Below are 17,288 nucleotides of genomic sequence, written 5' to 3'. Positions count from 1 at the left end.
GCTCTCGAACTTTCCGAGACCATACAAAAGTGAAACACGGAAGTTGACGTCATTCGAGTGGGGATTCCCCATGGTAGAAACGTCGCAGTGTGCCCCAAAAATTGTTAAATATGGCCTTTTAGACACACCATCGGAGACGTTCGATACTATAACGGTTAACGGTAAGTCTTTGAAACTAGTTATTATACGACACTACTCTCAACCATTTTATTAATTGGTGTACGTCTACTAAGTGTGAACCACCAACAACTAGGCCATTATCACAAGATAGAGATTGAACACTGGACCGCTCCAACAGGTGACACCTTGCACAAAGATCCGGTGAGTCTGTTCCATGTCTCTCTACAAGTCACAAATAGTAATCGTTATTTAAGATATTTTACTATACACAAACTTAACCGTAGTACAAGATTATCTCTGTTATTGCTACTTGCTGGGGACATAAACCCACACCCAGGACCCAAGTCTTATAAATTGAAATATCCATGCCAAATATGCAAATCCGCTGCCAGATGGGGACAAGAATGCATCCAGTGTGAACAATGTGACAACTGGTTTCATAAATACTGTCTCAGTATGAATGATGAAGTGTACAACACCCTTACTGCACACCCATCCTATACTTGGCTCTGCTGTGACTGTGGCCTACCGAACTTTCACTCTTCATACTTCATTGATATGTGTGATATAGAAACCATGAATAGCTTTGATACATTATCTGACATCAGTGAAGATGATACCATTGACAGTCTACCATCAGATCTAAGCAATATAAACCCAATCAAGACATCTAGCCCAACTAATAGAACCACAACTACAAAGACGACCAAAGTAAATAAACCAAAGCCTCGTAAGGCAAAATCCAAAATACATCCCCTCAAAATCATCAATGTAAATTGCCAGAGTGTACGCGCAAAACTTGCTGGTTTTCAGTACCTCCTACAGGAAGAAGACCCAGATATAGTTGTTGGAACTGAATCTTGGCTTCATAGTGACATTAATAGTGGTGAAATCTTTCCTGCAAACTTCAATGTATTCCGCAAAGACAGGACAATAAATAATGATTACCATGGAGGAGTATTTGTTGCAGTTAAAAATAATCTCATTGCCCAAGACGAACATCACCTCGATCAAGTTGACTGTGAAATGAAATGGATTAGCATCCATGTAAACGGTATTGCACCAATGTTCATAGGCGCTTTCTATCGCTCACAGAAGACAGGTCCTGAGTATGTACGTCTTCTAGAAAACTCATTAGAAGTCATACCAAAAAATGCATCAGTCTGGATACTAGGAGACTTCAACTTACCAGATGTTGATTGGCACTCAAATTCATTCAAACCCTGTGGTAGATACCCTGGACCCAGCAAAGCTATGATCGACATCACCATGAACAATAATTTGCAACAGATGGTATTAGAACCAACCAGAGAAAATAGTATCTTAGACCTGTGTTTTACCAACAACCCCACTTTTGTAAACAGCATCCAGATAAAGCCTGGCATAAGTGACCATGACATTGTTGTCTTACATGCTTCTATCAAGCCAAAAATTGTCAAGTTACCAAAACGGAAAGTGTACCTATATCATAAAGCCGACTTTAACAAGATGTCAAATGAACTCGATGCTCTTAACAGTAGCCTTACTGAAGACATAGTAAACCAGTTGAATATAGACGAACTCTGGAACCAGTTCTCAGATAAAATTCAGACAGCAATGAATGACAATATACCTTCAAAAATAACTTCATCTAAACCAAACGTACCATGGATAAATTCTACTCTTAAAAGAAATATCAGGAAAAAACGCAAACTATATGACAAAGCAAGAAAGACCGGAAACTTTATATTATGGGACAAATTCAAAGAACTAAGAAGACGAAACGACAAACAGATGAGAAAACTGCGACAAGAACACATAAATACCATTGGTCAAAGCCTCCAGACAGATAACACCAAACCATTCTGGAACTACATCAAAGCGCTCCGCAGAGATGTCATTGGTGTCTCGCCACTGTCCAGCATGGGCCGCATAGCATCTAGCGCAAAGGAAAAGGCTGAAATCCTAAATAATCAGTTTTGCTCCGTCTTCACAAATGAAGATCTTACCTGCATCCCAAACTTAGGCATTAGCAAGATCCCAAAAATGCCAGACATCACAATCACAACTATAGGAATAGAAAAATTGCTCAAAAATCTGAAAGTAAACAAAGCATCAGGACCGGACAACATACCCGCAAGAATACTCAAAGAATGCGCCACAAGTATTGCACCCATATTACAAAAAATCTACCAGAAATCAATATCAACAGGAACCCTACCAAAAGACTGGTTAAATGCAAATGTTTCACCAATCCACAAGAAAGGGGAGAGATCTCTTCCAAGTAACTATAGACCGGTATCACTCACTAGTATCGCTTGTAAACAACTGGAACATATTATACATAGCAACATAATGAACCATTTCGAAAAGTACTCCATACTCTGCGATAGACAACACGGATTCAGAAGTGGACGTTCATGTGAAACACAACTCACAGGCTTGATTGATGACCTTGCAAAAATCTTAGACCAGCGTGGGCAAGTAGACCTGTGTATAATGGATTTTAGCAAAGCCTTCGATATGGTCCCCCACCAACGACTACTTGCTAAAGTTGACCATTTTGGAGTAAGAACCAGTACCAAGCTATGGATAGAAAACTTCCTCACCAAACGTCATCAAAGAGTAGTCATCGACGGACAGTCTTCATCTCATACAGCAGTCATCTCCGGTGTTCCCCAGGGGACCGTGCTTGGCCCTCTACTGTTCCTCACATACATTAACGACTTACCTGATTATGTTAATTCACATGTAAGACTGTTTGCAGATGACCTAATTGTGTACAGAGAAATCAATACTCCAGCTGATACTGAAATACTACAAAATGATATAAACTCCCTATGCAACTGGGAAAAAAGATGGCAAATGAAGTTCAACACATCAAAATGTTTCATTATGCACGTAACACACAAGAAAAAGTTCACTCCATACCAGTATCACATGAACAATAACATCCTTCAGAAAGTAGAACATCATCCATACCTAGGAATACAACTATCAAGCAACCTTTCATGGGCCCAGCACATTCACCAAACCACAAACAAAGCAAACAGCATACTTGGTTTACTCAAAAGGAACCTTTGGAACTGCTCCAGGAACACAAAGGAAATAGCCTACAAAACACTAGTTCGACCCAGACTTGAGTACTGTAGTACAATCTGGGATCCATACCAGAAAACTCATCAGGAACAACTTGAAAAAGTACAAAGGAGAGCAGCCAGATTCGTTACCAATGACTACAGACGCACAACAAGCATCACAGCCATACTAAAAACTCTAGACTGGGAATCACTACAGAATAGAAGAACTAAGTCAAGACTCGTCACAATTTTCAAAGAAACACACGGAATCACCCCTACAAATATAAAACACCTTCATCAAGAAAACCAAACCAAACACAACACCCGTCAAACACAGAAGTTAAACTACAATACCATTCGCTCCAATAAAGATTGTTATCACTATTCACTATACCCACGTACTATACCTCTATGGAACTCATTACCACCAAGTACAAAAGCAGCAAAAGATGTGGCAGTTTTTAAATCACTAGTCAATCTCAATGTGGAATAAGGGAAAAATTGAAAGTGTGATGCATGACGAACTGTACGTGTATAGCCACATCTGGCGTTTTGTACAGTAATGGACAAGACAAGACAAGACAAGTTAGTATGATCATAATATGTCGTTCATGTTTAAAGTTAGTCCTGCTTGCAGACGGAGTAAAATTGGAACTCGACTTGTCCCTTGAGGCGAGGGGACATATGTCAGTATTCTAGTCCCATACATCGTCTAGGGACATTGTCAGTATCGCGCCCCGTACACCGTTTGCAAGCAGGACTAGTTCAAAGTACACCAAGTCGATTTTATGTTACGTATTTGTAAGATAGACTTTTGTAATAACTCGTACCATGGAAGTAATGCTCTTACGTTACACGATAAACTTTTAGTCTTCATAGGAAAAGTAAATCATGAACAAATACTTGAAATAGATTGAAAAGGAAGTTACAGATTCAGTGTTCTGACATCGTCCTTATCCCGGCCTGGTCCTCAATAATAGGTCCATGTTCATATCATACCGTCATAGACACGAGTAGGGTCAATGATACAACTTACTGAGACATTGACTTCATACTTCAAATTAAACGCACGATCAAAAACCGTCAAACAGCATTCAATAGACAATCAAGGTGTTGTTAAACTGCTGAAACGTCTTCCTGATACCTCTTGTACGTGTATATATATACTACCTTATATATTCTATATTCTACACTGTTTTAAGTTATAAACTTTTTAATGTTTGACTCTTGATTTTTTGATCCGGTGTTACTCAGTGATCCTGAGTTACTCAGAAATTGATATACTATATAGCATGTCATTACAGACATGAAAATTAGAAGGTGGGGTTGGTGGCAAAGGAAGTCGGTTTAATTCTGTCATGTGTGTATGAATGTGTTCCAGTTTTGACTGATATGTGTCCATGATATAAACTAAGTACAAAAATCGCATAAATGTGCATTATTATGATGGTTAAAAGTTATCCCAGTTTTACAACAAAAAAATTTGATGAATTTTTCCTGAATCCTTTCAAAGATAGCCTGTGATTTCTTTTGCCAAGGAGACAAAGCGATTGAGCCATATTCCAGAATATTTCTGACATAGGTAACACAGAGTTTTAAGAGAACAAATGCAAGAGAAATAATTACAACTTCTTTTTATTGAACCCAACATTCTAAAATCTTTGTTGACAATAGGTGAGATATACTCCTTATAGCTTAAATTGTAGGTAAGTATATATTGCCAAGTAAAAATGAAATGGCTTTTTCTTATTCGTAAACGAAATGATAAAGCATTTTCTAATATTTAGTACCATTTTCCAATCAAGACACCAATGATATAGACGAGAAAGGTCTTCTTGAAGGAGGACAGAGTCCTCCCTTGTTGACACCTGGGGGACACCAGATGTTATAGGATTCCAGGGGAGGATTGCCCTTCCACGATGACCCATTGCTGCCTGCTAGCTAGATAAGATCTGTTAAAGCCACAATGCTCTAATTTATACAGAAGTAGTTTGTGACCAAGTGCCTTGCAGAAACCAGTATAAACAGCATTGACTTGACCACGATTGTTAATGGCACTAGCAAGGAAATCTGTGTATTCAAGTTTCAACTATGTTTGGATAGAACGGTTTCCATAAACCCATGTTGACTAACAGAAAGACTGTGTATTAACAACTTACAGTTCTTTAGCTTTCAACAATTATCTAACTTTTAATAGTAAATAGTTCCAACAGTTATTTTAATTTTAACAGTAAATAGTTCCAACAGTTATTTAACTTTTAACAATAAATAGTTCCAACAGTGTTTTAACCTTTAACAGTACATAGTTCTAACAGTTATTTAAATTTTAACAGTAAATAGTTCTAACAGTTATTTAACTTTTAACAGTAAATAGTTCTAACAGTGTTTTAACCTTTAACAGTAAATAGTTCTAACAGTTATGTAACTTTTAACAGTAAATAGTTCTAACGGTTATTTAACTTTTAACAGTAAATAGTTCTAACAGTGTTTTAACCTTTAACAGTAAATAGTTCTAACAGTGTTTTAACCTTTAACAGTAAATAGTTCTAACAGTTATGTAACTTTTAACAGTAAATAGTTCTAACAGTGTTTTAACCTTTAACAGTAAATAGTTCTAACAGTGTTTTAACCTTTAACAGTAAATAGTTCCAACAGTGTTTTAACCTTTAACAGTAAATAGTTCTAACAGTGTTTTAACCTTTAACAGTAAATAGTTCTAACAGTGTTTTAACCTTTAACAGTAAATAGTTCCAACAGTGTTTTAACCTTTAACAGTAAATAGTTCTAACAGTGTTTTAACCTTTAACAGTACATAGTTCCAAGTTATTTAACTTTTAACAATAAATAGTTCTAACAGTGTTTTATCCTTTAACAGTAAATAGTTCTAACAGTGTTTTAACCTTTAACAGTACATAGTTCCAACAGTTATTTAACTTTCAACAGTAAATAGTTCCAACAGTTATTTAACTTTCAACAGTAAATAGTTCCAACAGTTATTTAACTTTTAACTGTACATAGTTCCAAGTGTTTTAACCTTGAACATTAAATAGTTCTAACAGTGTTTTAACCTTTAACAGTACATAGTTCTAACAGTGTTTTAACCTTTAACAGTACATAGTTCTAACAGTTATTTAACTTTTAACAGTAAATAGTTCTAACAGTGTTTTAACCTTTAACAGTAAATAGTTTCAACAGCGTTTTAACCTTTAACAGTAAATAGTTCTAACAGTTATTTAACTTTTAACAGTAAATAGTTCCAACAGTTATTTACTTTTAACAGTAAATAGTTCTAACGGTTATTTAACTTTTAACAGTAAATAGTTCCAACAGTACTTTAACTTTTAACAGTAAATAGTTCTAACAGTTATTCAACGTTTAACAGTAAATAGTTCCAACAGTTATTTAACTTTTAACAGTAAATAGTTCCAAGTTATCTAACTTTTAACAGTAAATAGTTCCAACAGTTATCTAACTTTTAACAGTAAATAGTTCCAACAGTTATTTAACTTTTAACAATAAATAGTTCCAACAGTGTTTTAACCTTTAACAGTACATAGTTCTAACAGTTATTTAAATTTTAACAGTAAATAGTTCTAACGGTTATTTAACTTTTAACAATAAATAGTTCCAACAGTTATTTAACTTTTAACAGTAAATAGTTCCAACAGTTATTTACTTTTAACAGTAAATAGTTCTAACGGTTATTTACTTTTAACAGTAAATAGTTCTAACGGTTATTTAACTTTTAACAGTAAATAGTTCTAACGGTTATTTACTTTTAACAGTAAATAGTTCTAACGGTTATTTACTTTTAACAGTAAATAGTTCTAACGGTTATTTAACTTTTAACAGTAAATAGTTCCAACAGTTATTTACTTTTAACAGTAAATAGTTCTAACAGTGTTTTAACCTTTAACAGTAAATAGTTTCAACAGCGTTCTAACCTTTAACAGTAAATAGTTCTAACGGTTATTTAACTTTCAACAGTAAATAGTTCCAACAGTTATTTACTTTTAACAGTAAATAGTTCTAATGGTTATTTAACTTTTAACAGTAAATAGTTCCAACAGTACTTTAACTTTTAACAGTAAATAGTACCAAGTTATTTAAATTTTAACAGTAAATAGTACCAAGTTATTTAAATTTTAACAGTAAATATTTCCAAGTTATTTAACTTTTAACAGTAAATAGTTCCAACAGTTATTCAACTTTTAATAGTAAATAGTTCCAACAGTTCTTTAACTTTTAACAGTAAATAGTTCCAACAGTTATTTAAATTTTAACAGTAAATAGTTCTAACAGTTATTTAACTTTTAACAGTAAATAGTTCTAACAGTTATTTAACTTTTAATTCTGAAGTGGAGAAACAACATACAAATGTAGTCATGACTTAACAATCTGAGCGATAAGTCAAATTACTCAATGCTGAAGAATAACTGTCAGGCTGTTGTGGACTACACATTAACTATATGTGTGTTATTTAGGGGATTATTCTGCCCCTTTACAATAGTATCATCCCATGATAAAGTCATCATATTTCAAGGGTAACTCCCTTGTGCGAGTTGGTCTACATGCAGCTTGTGGCACATTAGATTTACTAGGGTCATCCACTGGTGCTTCTACAGGTGGTTCCACTGCTGTATCATTCTCAGGATTTACATACAATTTCACATGGGATGTGTTTCGCTACAGTAACCAACACCTTCAGGTGATTGAACAGTTATCTGGTTACCATCTCTATGCACAACAGTGTGTGCAGTGTCATTGAAGTTAGTTGTCAACTTGTTCATTTTCTCCTGGTGAATCAGTACCCCATCCTCCAAATCAACTGTTATCTTAGACTTGGCTTTCTGCTCATTGTCATGGTCTCGAACTTCAGCGTCATTGTGATGATGCGTTGACAAGTCTGGTAGTTTACCACGTAGTTTACGACCAAATAACAATTCTGCAGGGCAGCGACCAGTTGTAGGATGAGTGAGTGCCCTGTATGATGCTAGATATTTTCGAATCTCTTTCCTCCAGTCTTGCTTTTCAGCTTGTGCTATTTGCAGTTGTTTCAATAGGGAGGAATTCTGGCGTTCTACCTCTCCATTGGCCTGTGCCCACTTTGGAGTAACCTTAATAACTTTGATGCCATTGACTTCACAAAACTTCATGTAGTCTTCAGCTTTAAACTGGGGTCCATTGTCAGACCGAAACGTCATGGGAATACCATGACGACCAAGATGTTCATCTAAACAGTCAATCACCTTATCTGCTGTGGTAGATGTCATTATATCCACCTCTAGTATGACTGTAATAGTCTACCAGCACGAGTAATGAATGACCAGATGCGAGTGGTCCCAACAAATAAAGAGCCAAGTCTTGCCAAGGACCGTCTGGTAACAACGTTGACCTAATAGGCTCAGCTGGATCTGGTTTAGCTACAAGTTGACATCCATAATGTGAATGAACAAAATGTTCTGCGGCCTTAAATTATCATAGCCTGGCCACCAAACTTTAGTGTGCAAGTTCTGTTTGGTACCAACAATACCAAGATGTCCTCCATGGGCTAAAGCTAGGGCTTGCTGCCTCAATTTATCAGGTAACACAATCGAGTCCCTCACAATATCAACTGACCAATCATACACAACTCACCAGCCACATGTTGATATTGTTTACAGTTTTCAAAATGACCTGAATTGATTGCCCTTCTGACCTCTGCAAATTCTGGATCAAGAGCTGAAGCTTCCTCTACTCCGCGTGTTGTCAAGGCTTGTGGTGTTGCACATACTGCCACAAATCTCATGTAGTCATCAGCACCATGGTCATGGCGTTCTAATTTACCACCAGGTTTCAGAAGTCATGATAATGGATCTGCTATCATCTGCTTGCCAGGTATGTGTATCACATTGAAGTCATACGGCTGCATGCGCAGAACCCACCTTTCAATTCTAGCACTAGGCTTTGAACGACTCCCATAGATCGTCTCTAATGACTTGTGATCAGTAAGCAAATTGAAGCAATCTGCTGGTGTAACACACTGGTCTCAGACTACCATCTGATCGTTCCTGTAGAAGTAAGGCAACCAATCCAGCCAGGTCTGACTTGTTAAGGTACGCTAGTGTTGTGGCATCAGCCATTCATTGATTCAATTCATTGAATGCATCAATTTTCGCTTGGGTGAGGAATCTGAACTTTTGCCTTGCATAGGCTGAGTTAACTACCAGTACAAGATGAGAGTTCAAAGCATCGACAGCATTCTGATAATCATTTGGTGTACCTGTGTCAGGTAATGTGCTGAAAATGTCCTGTACATCGGGTCCAGCTAAGTGCAGCAACTGTGCTCGCTTCTGTCTTGTAATAGATGGCTTAGCAGGGTCTAATATCAAACCTTTGGCGTCTGCAAAAAGTTTGAATGACGTCAACCATCTTTTCCAACATTGACCTACCGTTGCAGTGTCTCCAGCACAGTCAAAGGTCGAGATGACATTCTTGTGTAAATCACTCGTGGTGGAAAGTTCACACATGTAACGTGTAGATATTGATCCTCGTTGCCACTGTAAATCCGCCTTATTGGCTCAGATTAAACTAGACTCACACAAGATTTAACTTCATCAGACAAACATAAATATATACTTTATTTGCTGCTCATTTTACATTCCCAGCATGCAAGTAAGTAAGTTCCGCTTCCGATGGAATGTGGTACACATCAAAACATGACAACACACACACACACACACACACACACACACACACACACACCATTATAACTACCTGACTTAACCCCATCATTTTAGGGTGTTAGATGAAAAAAGAGGGTTTGCCCTATTTGTGTACCCTGTATTGACATACAGTGATACACTGTGTATTTACAAACAGCATTTATTTCTGTTTTGTCAGCAGACATCACTTCACCATGTACTGTACAGATGCCAGGGTTGATCTTAGTTATAGAAAGATCCTTAAGAATGTGGATGATAATCTCATGTCTCGAGATCTCAATTCTTTAAAGTTTCTGTGTCGAGATTTGATTGCTACTGGCAAACTGGAGACTGCCCAGAAACCAAGGGATATATTTCAAGAACTGGAGTATAAGGGATATCTTGGTCCAGGAGACAAACTACTCTTTCTAGCAGACTTGTTAAACAGAATTCATAGGGTGGATCTTATAAAAAAACTAGGCATTGGTAATACAAAAGAAATACAGGCCTTACTAAAGCAACAGCACAGACCAGGTCCAAAATTTAATAACTTCAGGTAAGTATCAAATTAAATCAATGACATTTTGCAACAAGAAAGACTTCTTAAATCAATCAATAATTTTAAAATCATTATCTTTTATTCCATCATACTTTCAACTAAAAGACCTCTAACCCATTATACTTTCAGCAACTAAAAGACCTCTTAACCCATTATACTTTCAACTAAAAGACCTCTAACCCATTATACTTTCAGCAACTAAAAGACCTCTTAACTCATTACACTTTCAACTAAAAGACCTCTTAACCCATTATACTTTCAGCAACTAAAAGACCTCTTAACCCATTATACTTTTTACTAAAAGACCTCTAACCCATTATACTTTCAGCAACTAAAAGACATCTAACGCATTATACTTTCAGCAACTAAAAGACCTCTTAACCCATTATACTTTCAACTAAAAGACCTCTAACCCATTATACTTTCAGCAACTAAAAGACCTCTTAACTCATTACACTTTCAACTAAAAGACCTCTTAACCCATTATACTTTCAGCAACTGAAAGACCTCTTAACCCATTATACTTTTTACTAAAAGACCTCTAACCCATTATACTTTCAGCAACTAAAAGACCTCTTAACCCATTATACTTTCAACTAAAAGACCTCTAACGCATTATACTTTCAGCAACTAAAAGACCTCTTAACCCATTATACTTTCAACTAAAAGACATCTAACGCATTATACTTTCAGCAACTAAAAGACCTCTTAACCCATTATACTTTCAACTAAAAGACCTCTTAACCCATTATACTTTCAGCAACTAAAAGACCTCTTAACCCATTATACTTTCAACTAAAAGACCTCTTAACTCATTACACTTTCAACTAAAAGACCTCTTAACTCATTATACTTTCAACTAAAAGACCTCTTAACTCATTACACTTTCAACTAAAAGACCTCTTAACCCATTATACTTTCAGCAACTATGAGACCTCTTAACCCATTATACTTTCAGCAACTAAAAGACCTCTTAACTCATTATACTTTCAACTAAAAGACCTCTTAACTCATTACACTTTCAACTAAAAGACCTCTTAACGCATTATACTTTCAACTAAAAGACCTCTTAACTCATTACACTTTCAACTAAAAGACCTCTTAACTCATTATACTTTCAACTAAAAGACCTAACCCATTATACTTTCAGCAACTAAAAGACCTCTTAACTCATTATACTTTCAACTAAAAGACCTCTTAACTCATTATACTTTCAACTAAAAGACCTCTTAACTCATTACACTTTCAACTAAAAGACCTCTTAACCCATTATACTTTCAGCAACTATAAGACCTCTTAACCCATTACACTTTCAACTATGAGACCTCTTAACCCATTACACTTTCAACTAAAAGACCTCTAACCCATTATACTTTCAGCAACTAAAAGACCTCTAACCCATTATACTTTCAGCAATTGAAAGACCTCTAACCCATTCTACTTTCAACTAAAAGACCTCTAACCCATTCTACTTTCAACTAAAAGACCTCTTCGCCCATTACACTTTCAACTAAAAGACCTCTAACTCATTACACTTTCAACTAAAAGACCTCAACCCATTACATTTTCAACTAAAAGACCTCTTAACCCATTATACTTTCAACTAAGACCTCTTAACTCATTACACTTTCAACTAAAAGACCTCTTAACCATTCTACTTTCAACTATAAGACCTCTTAGCCCATTATACTTTCAACTAAAAGACCTCTTTAACCCATTATACTTTCAACTAAAAGACCTCTTTAACCCATTATACTTTCAACTATAAGACCTCTTAACCCATTACACTTTCAACTAAAAGACCTCTTAGCCCATTATACTTTCAACTAAAAGACCTCTTAACCCATTCTATTTTCAAATATAAGGCCCCATAGTCCATCATTTTACAAAAAGTAATTCATTGTGACTTGAACAATAAAAAGTTTATAGTTCACAATATTTTCATTTGAAATTAGGTACTTCTCACAGCTTTTGTTGCCAGTATCAAGTAGTCTTGCTATGTGATTGATTGCCAGTATACAAGTAGTCTTGCTATGTGATTGGTTGCCTGAGTATGCAAGAAGACTTGCTATGTGATTGGTTGCCAGTATGCAAGTGATTTTGATTTTAGGTCATCATGCATGGACTGCAGCTCTTCAGTTATTGTGTGGTATATATCTGCCAATTTTTACCAGGGATACGAGATATGAATTTGATAAATACTGATGTTACATGTACATGTACACACACAGCACACACTATTTTGCTAGTGATTAAAGTATACATTTGCTGACATGTACTGTAACATAGAAAGGTCTTGTGTGGGAAGTATTTCGAAAGACACCATTTTATTGATTGAAACCAATGGGAAAATGGGAAATTGGACGACCTGTCCTACATGTATGTTTGGGAAAATGGACGACCTGTCTTACATGTATGTGCATATCATATTCCATGACATCGATAAACACAACAAACTCTAATTGCAATTCAAAATTGTAAAAGTTTTACAACATTTTTCTGTCTCTGCAAATCATAACTCCAACTAGAAATTGTATTTACCAGTTCTCATGCTTTTTAGCCTTCAAGTTGTTTCTGTCGAGTGGTTTTTATTTGCATGTTTCCGTAATTTAAACATGTTGATTTTGACTGGCACCACGACAGTGATGAACACATTGACGGTGACCACGGCTTTCACATGCCTGTTACTTCCACGTTTTAACTATCAGTTGAAAACATCTACAAATTTGTTTTGAATTACTAAACTATTGCAGAATAATTATTTCAGGCAATCAAACTTTTTGGTTTACACGTTAATAGAAGGATTGAATCAACATCAGTCGAATGATCAACTTGTTGTGAGTGCTGAAATAAACGTTCGCAATACCACGGCCACGCTGCGTAGGTGGATTTTGGCAACATCTTCTCTACATAGTCTATTCAAATCAATTATCGTGAAGGTCCTGTAAAAAGTCGCCAATACAATCGAACGATCAGCTTCTCATGTACCCACTTCGTTAACTTTTGATGCTAAGATCACATGTCGTGTTACCTATGTAGTGGAGTGCAGTGTTGTTTATATTTGTGATGATGAATCTCCTCATGTCTAAACAGCTAACCCGTCTAGAATTTGGCATTAGATAATCCTAAAATGTAAAGCTATGTCGGACGTTTTAAAAATCGAGAGTTGCAGGTACAAGTAAATGCGGTAATCTCTACAATAAGTGTAATTCCTTGCTTGGGCTTTGGGCTTATCAATCTAGTCGCAAGAAATTGGTTGACATGTGCAACATACAACATACAGGGGCAACATACAATGGCATACATATGCATGTCAATTTGTTTCATGATACGATCCAATACGATCCTGCCTGGCGGCATTTTGTTTGTGAATTTTCCATGTCCAAAGCCATACCTCAGACATGCTTGAACAGGTCCCCCCCCCCCCCTCCATACCCAACCCATCCTTTATTGTTGAATGGTTTATTCCATCACATCATCTTGAAGAGTAGGCATGTCCCATGTCCAACGAGGAGACACAACATGAGTAGGCATGTTCCATGTCCAACGAGCAGGTCACACAATATATCTATATCTTAGGTTCACAAGTGTTGTTGCATGATCAGAGTAGTGATATCGAGAAAATGACAATATAAACTGCCAGTTCCTTAAAACCCAATCATAGCGGGGACTATGTCATTCTCAATGTCTTGTTAACTATAGTTTTGTCTTTTTTTCACAAACCACTCATTGACAATAATAATTCACTCTCTGTATAAATATATGTTAGTTAAATGTAATGTACTTACTCGCGTTAGTGCCGTGGGTGGATTTAACTTGCCCAAACCCTAAACTCTAGTATGGGCGGTAAACCACATACCCTATTTTTGTTGAGGACAAAACTATGTCTGATATTTACTGTAAATGTTGCAAATGCGCATTCAACGAAACAGACTTATAAAAAACACAGCACTTCTGGGCTGGAATAATAATTAATATAATTATAATAATTAAGAGCACAAAAAAATGAAAGAAATTAAACATTCTGAATGATTGACATTTTACCACCAAGTAAGGGGCCGTGTCATTTTAAAACTGACGCACAAGAAACGTAATTTCTTCGTTTTAGTTTAAACCTCCCCTCCCCCTCAAAACGAAATGTCTTAATGCGAAATGGGAAAATGAACGACCTGTTCTACATGTATGTTTATATCATATACCATGACATTGATAAACACAACACTCTAATTGCAATTCAACTTGTAAAACATTTTGCTGTCTCTGCAAAACACAGTTTCAACTGGTAATTGTATTTACCAGTTCTCATGCTTTTTAGCCTTCAAGTTGTTTCTGTCGAGTCGTTTATATTCGCACATTTCGTAATTTATACGAGTTGATTTTGACTGTGACATCACACCACACCAGTGATGAACACGTTGATGTGGTGGCGGCTTTCACGTGCATGTTTCAACTATCACGTGAAAACATCTATAAATCTGTTTGGAATCACTAAACTATTACTGAATAATTATTTCAGGCGATTGAACTTTTCATTTTCACGTTAATAGAAGGATTGAATCAACATCAGTCGAACGATCAACCTGTTACTAGTGCCGAAATAAACGTTTGCAATACCACGCTATCTACGATGATTTAGTCCAAGTTTAGACATCCCATCGGTAATTTCCGGATTTACATTCATATTAGTTTCATGTTATACCCCAACCTGGCCTAACTTAGAACCTTCGCGTAGGTGGATTTTGGCAACGTCCTCTCCACATAGTCTATTGAAATCAATTATCGTGAAGGTCCTTTAAAAGTTGCCACTACGATTGAGTGATCGGCTCTTATCACGCACCCACTTCGTTAACTTTCGTTGACAAGATCACATGGCGTTACCTACGTAGTGGTGTGCAGTGTTGTTTATATTTGGGTACGATGAATCTCCTCATGTCTAAACAGCTAACCCGTCTAGAATTAGGTAACCCTAAAACGTAAAGCTATGTCAGATCCGGACGTTTTAAAAACCGAGAGTTGCAGGTACAAGTATTAAATCATGAGGTAATGTCTACATTGTGTACATGGCTTGCTTGGGCTGTACGCTTATCATCCTAGTCGCAAGAAATTGGTTGACATGTGCGTTCGTCACGTACGTACCATCATTTATAGTTGTGATATGACCCAACAAATTCAGGAACTTCTGTTTAGGTGTTGGTGAATGATAAAACCATGTTTTCGCAGCATTCAAGAGGTTGATTTTGTGATTCATTTATTGTACATCAGACGAGGTGGGTCCGTCCGTCCGTCCGTCCGTAGCCGTTTCTTGGCCATGCCTGGACCGATTTTTTTCAAACTTGGTACAGGGGCAACATACAATGGCATACATATGCACGTCAATTTGTTTCATGATACGATCCAATATGGCCGCCTAGCAGCCATTTTGTTTGCAAATTTTCCCTGTCTAAAGCCATAACTCAAACATGCTTGAACAGATCTCATTCAAAGTTGGTATTAGGACAGTGTTCTATGGCATATATGTGCATATTCATTGTTGTCATGATACGATCCAATATGGCTGCCTGGCAGCCATTTTGTTTGCAAATTTTCCATGTCCAAAGCCATAACTCAGACATGCTTGAACAGATCTCATTCAAAGTTGGTATTAGGACAGTGTTCTATGACATACATGTGAATATTCATTGTTATTGTGATACGATCCAATATGGCCGCCTAGCAGCCATTTTGTTTGAGATTTTCCTATGTCCAAAGCCATAACTCAGACATGCTTGAACAGATCTCATTCAAAGTTGGTATTAGGACAGTGTTCTATGACATACATGTGTGTATTCATTGTTGTTGTGATACGATCCAATATTGCCGCCTGGCAGCCATTTTGTTTGTGAATTTTCCATGTCCAAAGCGATAACTCAGACATGCTTGAAAAGATCTCATTCAAAGTTGGTATTAGGACAGTGTTCTATGACATACATGTGTATATCCATTTTCGTCGTGATACGATCCAATATGGCTGCCTGGCAGCCATTTTGTTTGTGAATTTTCCATGTCCAAAGCCATAACTCAGACATGCTTGAACAGATCTCATTCAAAGTTGGTATTAGGACAGTGTTCTATGACATACATGTGCAAATTCATTGTTGTTGTGATACGATCCAATATGGTCGCCTGGCAGCCATTTTGTTTGCGATTTTTCTATGTCCAAAGCCATAACTCAGACATGCGCGAACAGATCACATTCAAAGTTGGTATTAGGACAGTGTTCTATGACATACATGTTCATATCCATTTTCATCGTGATATGATCCCCCATACCCGACCAATCCTTTATTGTTGTAGGCATGTTCCATGTCCAACAAGCAGACACAACATATCTAAGTCTGTTTGATTTAGGTTCACAAGTGTTGTTGCGTGATCAAAGTAGTGATAATTCCTTAAAACCCAATCATAGCGGGGAGTATGTCATTCTCAATGACTTGTTTAGTTTTTAATTTGGTAGTGGTGTAATAAAGTGGTTAGTGGTTTCATATGATGTCTCACTATAAAACACATTTTACACAGAAAGTTGGTAAAGTATTGTACTTTTATACCATAGTCACCATTTTATAAAAAAATTTACTGTTATGAAAATTACACAAAATCTCAGAAAAAAAAATGACTGGGAAATGTGCCGCCCACACACACACACACACACACACACACACACACACACACACACACTCAGAGGATTTTTTAGGTTGGCTATATAAATAATTCCAGTGTCTTGCAGCTTTAACCCTGGAAAACTTTAATAATGAATGAAATAAACTATGGATCTAAAACAATTTTGAGGCAATTCGAATTTCAATTTTCTAACAAATTACCAAAACACTG

General features: G+C 36.4%; 1 protein-coding gene across 2 annotated transcripts in view; it reads left to right on the top strand.

Moving 5' to 3' along the window:
* The first annotated feature begins 24 nt into the window (after nt 1–24).
* The window catches only part of LOC144451034 (caspase-10-like), a 49,620-nt gene continuing 32,356 nt past the window's right edge, over nt 25–17,288 (top strand). The window contains exons 1-2 of one of the 2 annotated variants that reach the window (XM_078141793.1): nt 25–161; nt 10,065–10,418. In XM_078141793.1, the coding sequence (XP_077997919.1) occupies nt 10,078–10,418 (341 nt within the window). In that variant the 5' untranslated portion in view covers nt 25–161; nt 10,065–10,077. Of the gene's footprint in view, nt 162–10,061; nt 10,419–17,288 lie in introns of both variants that reach the window. The other variant, XM_078141794.1, reaches the window with a different exon arrangement.

Source organism: Glandiceps talaboti, chromosome 20 (genome assembly GCF_964340395.1).
Source record: "Glandiceps talaboti chromosome 20, keGlaTala1.1, whole genome shotgun sequence".
Lineage (NCBI taxonomy): Eukaryota > Metazoa > Hemichordata > Enteropneusta > Spengelidae > Glandiceps > Glandiceps talaboti.
Note: the sequence above shows the minus strand (reverse complement) of the source record. Positions and strands in the feature narration are given on the sequence as shown.